This window comes from Mangifera indica, chromosome 11 (genome assembly GCF_011075055.1).
Source record: "Mangifera indica cultivar Alphonso chromosome 11, CATAS_Mindica_2.1, whole genome shotgun sequence".
Taxonomy (NCBI): domain Eukaryota; kingdom Viridiplantae; phylum Streptophyta; class Magnoliopsida; order Sapindales; family Anacardiaceae; genus Mangifera; species Mangifera indica.
Window position 1 is genome coordinate 8606585 of NC_058147.1, and position 13187 is coordinate 8619771.

General features: G+C 31.2%; 1 protein-coding gene across 1 annotated transcript; it reads right to left on the bottom strand.

Annotated features, from left to right (window-relative positions):
* Positions 1–210: 210 nt before the first annotated feature.
* LOC123229715 (laccase-14-like) lies at positions 211–2728 on the bottom strand. Its single transcript, XM_044655635.1, has 7 exons — positions 2636–2728; positions 2408–2559; positions 2070–2314; positions 1837–1959; positions 1121–1745; positions 707–1059; positions 211–344 (listed from the first exon to the last, which is right to left on the bottom strand). The coding sequence occupies exons 1-7, from the start codon at positions 2726–2728 to the stop codon at positions 211–213; spliced, it is 1725 nt and encodes a 574-aa protein (XP_044511570.1).
* Positions 2729–13187: the final 10459 nt, after the last annotated feature.

The window sequence follows — 13187 nt, forward strand, 5'->3', positions numbered from 1 at the left end:
AAATTCCAAGAGAAATGAAAACCTTGCATTTATTAAACATTTCATAAATAGTCATGATGTTACAATAACAAGTTTTTCCATCATGATAAAATCTCATCATAATATTTATTACTTTGATCATTTAAGTCATCAAACAATAAATGAATGATTTCCTAAAAATTAAAATGTGAATGAGAAAGAACAAATATACATTCTAAGAATACAAATGGCTTAAGAACAAGATGGCATGTTGGCAGGAGGTGGTCGAATTTTCTGATCCTCCGATTGCCCATTCCTTACAATGAGAACTGTATCCATGCCCCAGGTTGCGTGCCTTTCCAAATGACAATGCATAAACCACACTCCTGGAAAAAGTTAAACATCATTCAAGTTAGAATAAATTTAACTTAAAATCCTTCTGCAAAAACTGTTTATTTTAGAAGAAATATATGGTCCAATAAAATCTAGTTTAAGACAAACCATTATCTTGATTTGCAACTAAATTTTTCCCTGAATGTATTGAAACCAAAAAAAAAGAACAACATTTTTAACGATTCGAAAGGTGGACTAAGTTTTCCATAGAATAATCCAACTCTTAAAATATTCCACTCCACATATGATCTAATAGATGTGACAATCATTTTATTTCTATTATGATTTTTTATATTACCTAACCAACGAGATATGCACAGTTAATAGACGCGCCACCAAATTCACGGAGACTTACCAGGATTATTGGCAAAAAATCGAACCGCTGTCCATCCGTTCTTTGGAACGTTCACAGTGTTGAGTTCTGGTGGGTCAATCAAATTATAAGATAAAGGATCTGTCTCATTGTTGAAATTCCCAAAACCTGTTCCCACTACAAAGAAGCTGTAACCATGTAAATGCAAAGGATGGGTTTCCGGGACCTGGATATTAGTTCCTTGGAACACAATTTCTAATGCTTCACCATAATTTATAAACCTCGCTTTTGTCCCGCTGGTGGTGAATTGTGATACATCCGAAACATCACCAGTAAAGTTAAAGAAATTGGAAGGTTGACTTGGGAAACCTCCAACGAAAACGTTGCTCAACCCACTGCATTTCGAATTTCATAATAATGACTAATAGGCCAGACAATATCAAATCAGAAAACAACGAAAAAAATTCACCATCCCTGCAGTATGCTTCAAGTATACTAACTTGAAGAGTCGCAAAACTAACATTGTTTAAGCTTGCAGCTTCCTTATTATCGATAAATGCATCACCAGTTGGAGAAAGACACGAGTTGTCGGGGCACAAAATACGATTTACAGCAATTGTAATATACAATTGTGTTGTGATATTTTTGGGGACATTGGCCGGATATGCGTCAGTTGCTAAGCTCCTTACGCGGTTAGTAAAGTTTGTTGCAGCATTTGTATCATTGTAAAAAGGAAGGTTTGGGAAGAAAGGAGTAGGAGGAGGAGTATATTTGCCGTCATAGTACTCAACGATCGCGGTGCTGGTGGTGTTGTCAAAAGCGGCGGTACTATCAAAGTACGGGCTAGCAGCCATGTAATAATGGCTATGATTTTGGTTTACTGTGAACAAAACGTCCATTGTTTGTCCAGGAGTTATCAAAATGTAGTCGGTTGTTATTGGTTTTACGTATGCTCCATCATGCCCAACAACAGTGAGTTTATGGTTCGCAATTCCGAAAAAGGTTTCTTCATTCATCCCGGCGTTGACAATGCGAAGAAGATAGGTCTTGCCAAATTTAACTTTCAGGCGATATGTTGAATCTGCAATATAAAATGAGGATACTCGTGAGTAGATTTTAATATTAGATCTTAAAATACAAATTAACATGGAATATTTTCATCGTATATTCACCTTTGGAGCAATTGTACAAGTCCCCTGGTTGGCCGTTGATGGTATAAGCATCTGAAACATTTGGAAGTACGCCCTTCAGGACATTAGCAAGCATCTTCGGCACGTCTAGCTTGTACCAGGATCCTGTCATTACAATCAAATCAAAAATTTTAATTAGTAGCCGAGAATGATAACCACATCTAAAGCAGTTATGTTATATGTCCTGTTTAATATAAATACATTCATATTATTACCAAGTATGATGGTTTCTTGCTTATGAGGCCTAGGAAATGGATAACTTTTTCCAGGAGCTGGTAAAATAATAATAGCCCCGTGAACGGAAACTCGAGTCCAGTCACTGTGCGCATGCCACCAGAGTGTTCCTTCTTCATTGGAAAAAATGATCTCATAAGTGAAGTTGGCTCCTGGTTTAATTGGACATTGTGTTACGCCTTCAGGACCATCTGACCATGGATTCCTTGGTTGATTAACTCCATGCCTGCAGAATTTAAAACAAAATTCTTCAGATTATTTCCAAAGTTTTGATTCTCCATCCGATGATTTAAAACGAGATTTTCAGAGGAGTCATCACCAGTGAATTGTGATACCATAGTCTCCTTGATTTATGACATTAACAAAAATGGTATCGCCCTTGCGAACCTTTATGGTTGGTCCTGGGAATTTGCCATTTACAGTCAACATGCTTTTCGTGCAACACAGCCTTGTAAAATTCGTTTCTGTAAGCTGCAATGAAGGCAAGTACAAAATCAGGTCTAAAGACATCGTAAAATGTAAATGAAAAAAAAGTTGAGGCACTTACAACAAACGTATAATTTTTCTTTAGAGCCGTGCGTTGGAGCAGACCATCCAGAAAGAAGAACCCTAAAATGAAAAGTATGATTTGTTTTTTCATTCTTCTCTTGCTTCTGTGCTCCCAGGTTGCCAATCAACTCTGTTTTAGGACATTTTCTACTGCAATATCAATCTATTTATACTATGAGAGAAATGGCACAAGAAGAAACATTCTTGGTCAACTAAGAAAAGAGTTGCTAAATTGAATTATTAAAATATTTCGTAACTACTATCATTATTGGACAAGAGATAGATCTATCAAACTAAAATATAAGTAGCTGTATCAATCAAAATTAAACGTAAATGATAAACAGTAAAAAGAAATATAAAAATAATAACATGTCGGTTTAAAATATTGTAACATTCACTGACGTCTTTTAATTGAAATATAATTTAAATTACGTATAAAATATATATTTTTATGTATAGATATGCAAATATTGAAATGTTCAAATCTGATAACTTTACTATACTTTTTACCGAGTAAATGAAACCTAGGGGGGAAATGTAACTTTTCAAAACTTAGATTCGGAAAGAATTATGAGCTTTTAAAAATAAGGTGGGGAAATGAGATAAATTTTATTTATTTTAATATTACTCTTTAAGTAACAAGTTTACTCTTACCACTAACAAATAATTTTAATAAAAATTAGATGATAGATGGGTATTTAAGTTTTCGAAACTAGAGGTGGGGGTTTGGGAATGGATTAAACCTTGGGTGGGAATAAGTCTTTTGGCCTTATAATAGTTGTCCCTATAAGAAATTTTAAGATGATCATATTTTTGGTTTTATTAAACTAGACCATTCTTGTCATCGAGTTATCTTTATATTGTGTCAATACAGGTTTCGAGTTATAAACCTTCAATCCTACCCAATTAGAAATAAAATTGCACCAATTTTTTTAACTCTAACTTAATCTAAACTATGTTTAGGTTAACTTGATACAACTTGATATGATATAATTATCTAATGTTTTCACTCTTGTAAGTGCTTTTAGTGTTTTAATTTCTTCATGAAATTACCCCAATCTACAATTTAACAATATGCAAAACATAACATTTTATCTTATTTATAAATGATCTAAAAACTTTACATACCAAAACCTTTAAAATATGTTAATAATCTTACTAATCAATTTTCAATCTCATTACAAAAAATAAAATAAATTTTTAAATAAAAATAATAATAATTGAACTATTACAATTAACTATATGAAGATACATATATACAATATGTAAAGATTCTAACTTCTGTTGATTCTTTTCCTTATAAGTTTCTTAATCTACACCTACCATATTTTACCACAACAAACATTTCTTTAGACATTCAAAGTTAGTTCAAGTTAGCTCAAGCTACTTTCCTATCAACCCTAATGATAATGTTTTTAATTGTCATTATTTTAATTTCTAATTCCTTTATATTGTGTGAAAATTTAATTTAATCTAATGAAATTATTTATCTTTTTGCACTTAGAAAGCTTGGAACATATTTGGAGCTAAGTTTGGACCAAAACAACTTAAAGTGAAGCAGATTTATGAATCAAACAAATCTATGATGCTGACTAGGCATGAGTATGTGCAATGACGGGAGCAGATTTCAAAATTTAAATCTTGAAGTCTAGATCAACTGAAATATTCCAGAAAAGTCAAGATAAGAAATATACAAGGTAGAGATGAAGGGAAATTTGGAAAGGATAAATATGTATATATATTTTTCCTTTTAGGAAGGGAGTATTTTTATTTTTATTTTGAGCTTATCTGAATGAAAGGAGATATGTATAGATATTTTCTTTTTGGAGAGGGATGATTTTTAATTTTTAGTTTTCAGCTCATCAGAAGGAAGGCAGAGGAGAGGATGGCATATAATGGTTGAATCTTTTCTCTTGGTTGAAGGGATTTGAAACCATGAACTACAAGGATTGTGAGACTTTTGTTCTTTAATGCATCTTTTTAATGATTTAAGAATTGATTATCTTTCTAAATTATTTTTCATGATTGTGTTGGTTGATTGCTAAGGTGCGTAATTAGTTTATCAATTAATATAATCTACTGCTAGTTTAGGTATTGAATCTCTAATTGTTCAATCCATCTAATCGAAGGGGCAACTAAGATTTATTGTTTGTTGCATCAAAAACCGTAATTCCTAGGAAAATAATCAATTGGATTAAATGCAATGTCTTATGCTTGTGTTGTCTCGTTTCGTTAGTCTTTCTAATTCTTAATGTTATTGTTTAATTAAATTCAAGATCATATTCGAGTTGTTAATCAATATACATTAATTGGAATTCATGTTTTTGGTTAACTAATCATAAGGAAAGATAGGTAATTAACATCACAACGAATATTTGAATAATTAATTTGATACTCTTAAGTGTCGATGATCAATCGTAGTTCAATGGTGGATGTGAACGTAGACTAAGGTTTGTTTAATTGATTATTTATTTTAGAGTATTTCGTCAATTTTCATTTACTGCTTTTAATTATAATTTGTATTCAATTCAGAAACCCCCAGTTTCATTGTTTTACGAGATAAATAACGACATACTAATTGAAACTCTTTGAAAGAATAATTCCTACTTTCTTTTACTACATTTTTATTATAGGAATTTAGGATTTTAATTTGAGTATAGACAATAGCACTTACCACCTAACCCAACTTGTTTTAGTTTTGAGCCGTTTTGGGTTGAATTTAATTTAATTTTTTTGTAAAAAAATTCAACCCTAACAAAAGTTGGATACGAACTGGGTTAAGCCCAAACATCTCTTGATTTAAGTTTGACTCAAATAGAAAATAGTTTGACTCAAATTCATTAAGCCAAAATTAAAGATAACTTTAGTTCAATTCGAATAAAAATTATTTGACTTGGTTTGCCTTCAATTCCTAGCTCAAATTAATGGTTTAAATTTGTGACATTATTTTGTTCAAATTCATTATTTTAATTGATTATTTAAATTTGTGGCTTAAGTTTGTATGTCATTAACAAAATGATGTTGTTTTACCTAAATAATATACAAAGTGATCGATTCAAGCTAAACATAGTATGAATTTGAACTATAAATTTGAGTTGATCCAAACCATGAATTTGAACCCAATCAAGACATAAATTCAAACTATTTTTTTGAGCTATGAATTTGAGTCAAACCGAGCTAGGCAGCTTTTAACTTAATTTTGGCTGTGTTTAAAAAAACGAGATAAATCTTTTAGCTAGAATTAGGTTCACATTCAAATCAAATGAATTTGAGCACAATTTAACCAAGTTGATCTGACTTTTGAGATCGAGTCAGCTTAGTTTGAATCCAACCATAATCTTAACTAAAGTTGACAATTTTTGACATGAATCGTTAACCCAAAACGACATGATACGAAAAAAATTGGGTTAGGGTTAAGTATTTTCGATAGGAAATTTATTTTAGATCAATCTGATATAACTCAAAATTAAATCGGATAATGTTAAGGTTCACATGAAAGTAACCTAACACGATATGAATTGACTCGAATGTTTTGAAGAAATGTTACTGTAATAAAATTTATTAAAGATAAATTATGAACAATATTATGTGTGCACACTTTTGGTATATAATTTAGACACACAGATGGTATGTCATTATGTGATTGAGTGTTATTCTATCTTTAATTCAAAATTATCCAATCACATGATGACACGTCATTTATATACCTAAATTGTATATCAAAAGTGTGTATACATAGTTTTACTGATAAATTACATAAATATTTAAAGATAATATCAACAACAGTTGAAATTTTTATAGATTGCATATAGTTGTATCTTTATATAATTATATTTACTTATATTAATTTTTATTTTTATTTGAATATTTTATTTTATATTAAATAGTAAAAATGTTATTTGATTAGTTAGATTCTTGATGTGTTTTAAATGTCTTAGGATCTAATTTTTAAACAATTTATAAATAATATAAAATCTTATATTGTGTGTTTTATTAACAATAAGTTTGAGGTTATTTGATAAATAAATTAAAACAGTAAAAACACTTTGAAAAGTGAAAACAATCAATAATTTTAGGTCAACTTAGGTCAAGCTGGGTCGGATCAACTGAAATATTAAAAAGTTGGAATAGAGTTAAAACTTTTTGACATAATTCTAATTCAAGTTGGGTTAAAGTTGAAGGTCTTTAACACAAAACCTGAACTGACATGACACAAACACGACCTAATGACACGAACTGTCAAGTCTAATCCTAACCCAATTTTTTATGTTGTATTTGGTTAATGAATAGTATTAAAAATTTTCAACTTTATTTATTACCATTAGTTTTTCTTTCCTTCCCACAAAATTTTTAGTGAGAAGAATTTCAACTTAAATTTCAATTTGGTTTCAAAAAATGGTTTCAATGAATTTTATTTAGAAACACTTTTTTAAAATTTTCCTAAAACTTTTGAGTCTTCCTTACTTAAGATTTCCTAATTTAAAGCTTATTAATCAATTGATCATTCCAATCTTATTAATCAATTAATTATCAGATAAAATTTTTAATGTTATCATTGAAGAACATTAATTCCATATTACTAAAATTGAAATCCATAAAGTAAGAGCTAAGGCAACTTAATTAATTAAGCACATGACTATTTAAGAACAAGGAGGCATATTTATAAAACTAGAGCTGGTTGTGGTTTAAGCACAAGAGCTGGTTGTGGTAGCTTGCTCTAAAGTTACAAAAAATGTACTTGGACTGCATCTTTATAAAACCAGGTATGCTAAAGACTTGAAAAAGCCGACATGAATGAAGTCAAACCGTATTCAACATGTTTTCCCGTTAGAACAAAACTATTTCCTTTAATTAAATTTGAGATCATATTTGAGTTGTTAATCAGCAAAGGTTAATTAGAATACATGTTTTTAGTTAACTAATCATAAAGAAGGACAGGTAATTAATACTACAACGAATATTTGAATAGTTAATTTGATTTATTTTTGTATCGATGATCAATCGTAGTTCAATGCTGGATGTGACCATAGACCAAAGTTTGTTCAATTGAATATTTATTTTAGATTATTTTGCTGAATTTTATTTTCTGTTTTTAATTATAATTTGCATTCAATTCGGAAATCCCCCCAATTTTCTTGTTTTGAGTGATTTGTGATGACGTACTAATTAGAACTTTTCGAGGTAACGATCCCTACTTTTTTTTACTCTTTTTTTGTTGTAGAAATTTAAAAAAGCACAACATATAGAAGAATAGAAGAATAGAAGAGCAGGTAAACCCCCCCCCCCCCCCCCCCCCCCACTGAAACCAAACATTGTCTGCAATGTTTAAACACAACACACAATAAATAAAACTGAAATATAAAAGAAAAGAGGAAGAAGACTTCTCTAAATCTATGGGAAAAAGAACAGCAGTCAGTATTATAAAGAAAGGGGATAAAGTGGCATAAACCCTTGAGAATTGAAAAACGCCATCAGATTATGCTTCATGCGGTCTAATTTTCATTCAAATCTATATACCAGTGCATCGAGGTTGTCAAATGAATGAGTATAAGATGCTGATGAAATATCTGCTAGTAGACCGGTGTTGGTTGTAGTTGCTTCCGCTACTATTTTATGATGCCTAATAGGCTGAGAAAAAGGCATGGCTATTAGTCTGACTACACGAGCTGTGCCATCTGATTGCTTGAGTGGGGGAGAAGGTGGCACGTGAGTTTTTGGTAGATATGGTTTCTGGAAACACAACAACAATATACTTACACTTAAGTATATGAGCCTCTTATATTTAAAAAATAGCAAAAGCTAAACATTTACAAAAACATATAAGTCAACCCTAGAACATTGAAATTACAGACTGTTCTCCCGTGAACTAAAGGCCAACTGATACTTACGCAAAAGGAGGAAGATGACTCAACAATAAAATAAAACTGATAAAAAAAATTAAAATGAACCTGATCTAAAATAACAAAAACAATTGCCAAATAAACATCAAAAATCTTAAAACTAAAATTGAAACACATAAAATTGAAATTTAAAAACTATTGCCTAAGAAAATGAAAATTAAGAGATTAAATAAAATGAGATTAAAAGCTTGGGTTGCCTCCCAAGTAACGCTTTTGATTACTATTGTTGGTTTGGAGTAATGCCTCTGTCTATTAATCAATGTAAACGAGATCTTTTAACTATAATGTTTCTACATTTTCAAATTGCAATCCTTCATAAAAAGGTATAAGTTTATGGCCATTGACTTTGAATAGCTTCGAGGTTGCTAAGCTTTGAATTTATACGGAACCATAAGGAAAAATATTAGTAACAAGAAAATGTTCAATCCAATGAGATCGCATTTTACTTGGAAACAACCAGAATTTTGAATGATAAAGGAGAACTTTTGGCTAATTGAAAATTCTTTTCTAAAAGTCATTTTGTCATGAAATGCCTTTGTTTTCTCCTTATAGATTCTAAAACTCTTGTATGCATCATTGCGAATTTCTTCTAATTCTTGCAGCTGTAATCTCCTATGTTCACTACTCTTATCCAAGTTCATATTACACTGCTTAACAGCCCAATATGTCTTATGCTCTAATTCAATTGGAAGGTGATAGGGCTTACCAAATACCAGCCTGTACGACGACATACCGATTGGTGTTTTATACGCTGTTCTATATACCTATAACACATAATCTAAGTGCAAACTTCAATATTTTCTAGTTGGACCAATAGTTTCTCAATGATGTATTTAATCCCTCAGTTTGAAATCTCAGTTTGTCTGCTAGTTTGTAGATGGTAAGATGTAACAACCTTGTGTGTTACATCATATTTTTTCAACAACGCCTCCACTGTTTGGTTACAAAAATACTTCCCTTGATTGTTAATTAGAGCCTTTGGAATATCAAACCTATTGAATATGTTATGTTTAAGAAAACCTAAAACAACTTTAGAGTCATCAGTTCGAGTAGTTTTTGCTTTTACCCATTTTGAGACATAATCAACAACTAATAAAATATAGATGTAACCAAAAGAAATAAGAAGTAGTCTCATAAAATCGAAAATTTCACAAACTAAAATTGGAGTTTGTGGTATCTCATTTTTCTATGAGATATTACCTGTTTTCTTACAACGTTCACATGATTTGCAAAAACAATATGAATCTCAAAATAAAGATGGCCAAAAGAACCTATAATCAAGAATTTTTCGTGTTGTCCTTTTGACTTTAAAATGGCCTCTACAAGCATATGAATGGCAGAAGGTAATAATATAAGCAATTTCAGTTTCAGGTATGTACATTCTTATAAAATGATTAGCACAATGCTTCTACAAATGCGGGTCATCCCATACGTAATATTTTACGTCATTTTTTAGCTTATCTTTTTTAACTTTTGATAACCCAGTTGGCAACATGTTAGTAGCTAAATAATTCACAATGTTCACGTACCAAGACAACCTTAAGCTAGCAGTAAATAACTATTCATCAGGAAATTCTTCTTGTAAATTCTACTCATTTTTCACATGAACTAGATGACTCAAATGATCAACAACGCAATTCTACGCTCCACTTTTATCTTTGATCTCTAGATCAAATTCACGTAGTAGAAGAATCCACCTTATAAGCTTTGGTTTCGCCTCTTTCTTAGTTATCAAATACCTAAGGGTTGCATGATCAGAGTAAATAACAATCTTAGTACCCAACAAATAAGAACAAAATTTTTTAAATACAAAAACATCTATCATGAGTTCTTTTTTAGTGGTTGAATAATTTTTTTGCTCATCATTTAAGGTCATTGAGGCATAACATATAACATGTGGTGCCCTTCCAATTTGCTGGCCCAAAACAGCTCTTACGACATGATCACTCGCATTGCATATTATCTCAAATGGAAGAATCCAATCAAGTGGCTGGATAATTAGGGCCGAGGTTAGTAGCTGCTTCAACTGTCAAATGCATTCTTACACCCTTCATCAAACTCGAAAGTCATATCTTTTTACAACAACTTTCATAGTGGCAATGCAATACAGGAAAAATCCTTAATAAAATGTCGGTAAAAACCTGCATGGCCAAGGAAATAATGAACTTCCCATACATTAGTGAGGTAAGGCAGAGATTGAATAAGATTAATTTTAACCTTATCTACCTCTATACCCCTAGCTGAAACTATATGCCCCAAAACTATACCTTGTTCTACCATAAAATGACATTTTTCAAAATTTAAAACAAGGTTAGTTTTAATGCATCGTTGCAAAACAAGTGTGAGATTATGCAAACATTTATCGAAAGAATCCCTATAAACGATAAAATCATTTATGAAAATTTCTACAATATACTTAACATAATATGAAAATATACTAATTATACATCTTTGAAAAGTGGTTAGTGCAATACAAGCTCTAAATAGCATTCGCCAATATGCAAAGGTTCTAAATGGGCATGTGAAAGTCATATTTTCTTAATCGTTCGAAGCAATTGCAATATAAAAATAACCTAAAAACCCATCTAGAAAACAATAGTAAACTCGACCAGCTAGCCTTTCTAATATCTGATCAATAAATGGTAAAGGAAAATGATCTTTACGATTTATAGCATTTTAATTTTTGTAATCTATACAAACCTACTACCCATTTTGAACTCAGGTGGGTACCAATTCATTGTTTTGATTTTTTACCACTATGATGTCAATCTTCTTCAGCGTAACTTGAATGAGACTGACCTATGCACTATTTGAAATTTGATAAATCACTCCGATTTGAAGCAACTTCAGAATCTCCTTCTTTACCATTTTCATCATAGGTGGGTTTAACCTCCTTTATGGTTGTCGAATTGGTCTAGCTCCCTTTTCAAGCAAAATTCAATACACACAGATAGAGGGGTTGATTCTTCTAATATCAGCAATAGTCTATCCTATAGTTGTTTTATGCCTCTTCAGAATTTGCACCAATTTTTCTTTTGGCTTCTCATTTAACTCACTTGAAATGATCATTGGTAAGGTCTCCCCATCTCTAAGGTACACGTATTTGAGGTGATTTGGAAGAAGCTTTAGTTCTAGCACTGGTGCCTATAATACAAAAGGTACAAGTCTTTCGTTAGATGTTGGCAGCTCAATATAAGACACATTACCTGAAATTTTCAGTTTCATGAACTCATTCATTTCTGCCACTATATCCTACAAATCAGAGTTTAATTTCCATTCATCACTTTCTTTCAAAAAATGTTCATGGTTGGCCACTTCTAACTCACCTTCGTTACCAAGTTCAAAAACATCTTATACTAGAAAGTCAAGTAAATCAATTGAATAAATAGAAAAATCAATATCAGGATATTTCATCACATCATAAATGTTGAATTGAATGGCATCACCATTAAACTTCATGGTTAATATGCCTTTATGAACATCAATTTTTGTTTTAGCTGTTTTTAAAAAGGGTCTCTCTAACAAAACAAGTGATGATTGGTCATTATTTTTCATGTTTAGAACATAAAAATCAGCAAGAAAAATGAGTTTATCATTAACTTGGACAAGAACATCTTCAATCAACCCTTTAGGATGGGCATTCGATCTGTCAGCTAGTTGAATCACTATATCAGTTTTTTTCAAAGGTCTAAACAAAATATATTGAATATGGCATGACATTAATATACACTCCTAAATCCAACATGGCCTTTTTAATTCTAGTGCCACCTATTATGAAAGGGATGTAAAACATACCTAAGTCTTTGTATTTTTCTAGAAGACTTTTTCAAATTATAGCTAAAACATTCTCTTTTATCCTTATTTTTTCACACTTGTTGAACCTTTGCTTTCTTTTTGCTGTACAAAGCTCTTTCAAAAATTTAGCATAACAAGACACTTGTTTGATTATATCAAAAAATGGGATATTGACCTCATATTTTTGGAAGGTTTCATATAAATCTGCATTACATTCATACTTTCAATTATCTGCTAAAGTTTCGGGAAAAAGGAAGAACAACTTTATATTTATTTGAAGAAAGAGATTTACCTATCACTATATTCTTGTTAGGAAAATTATTTTCTGTCACCACTTCATCTCTATTTTCTTCTTGCTACATTGGTGCATATGGTGCCTTAATCGACATCTCCAACTCTTTTCCACTTTTCAATACTATTACACTAGCATTCTCCTTTGGGTTCACCACAGTTTAGGATGGTAATTTACTCGAATTTTATGCCTCCAATTGGTTGATCATAGTAGCTATTTGACTAATTTGATTTTCCAAACTTTGAATGCTAGTTCTCGTGTCTTGTTGAAATTTCACAGTGTTATTGGCCAAAGTTTTAACAATGTCTTTAAAAGATGTACTTGAATCAAAATTTTGAGCTGGTTGTTGCTGTCTAGGAATTTAAGGCTGCTGGTATGGTTGAAAGTTACTTGAAGGTTGATTTGCACACGTATTCCCATAACGAAGATTGGGATAGTCCTCCTAACCTAGGTTGTAGGTATTTGAATAAGGATTATAATTTCACTATGGTTGTCCCGAAAATCCACCTACAACATTGGCTTGTTCAACGGATTCCTCTTGAAGCGTTATGCATATATCAATT

What these genes read in the sequence shown, in the direction of transcription:
- LOC123229715 (XM_044655635.1), bottom strand. Translation starts at nt 2,728, where the DNA reads ATGAAAAAACAAATCATACTTTTCATTTTAGGGTTCTTCTTTCTGGAT. An exon ending in TATGGTATCACAATTCACTG is followed by an intron (nt 2,315 to 2,407) that starts GTGATGACTCCT and finishes TAAATTCTGCAG; the next exon opens with GCATGGAGTTAATCAACCAA. An exon ending in GCAAGAAACCATCATACTTG is followed by an intron (nt 1,960 to 2,069) that starts GTAATAATATGA and finishes TTGTAATGACAG; the next exon opens with GATCCTGGTACAAGCTAGAC.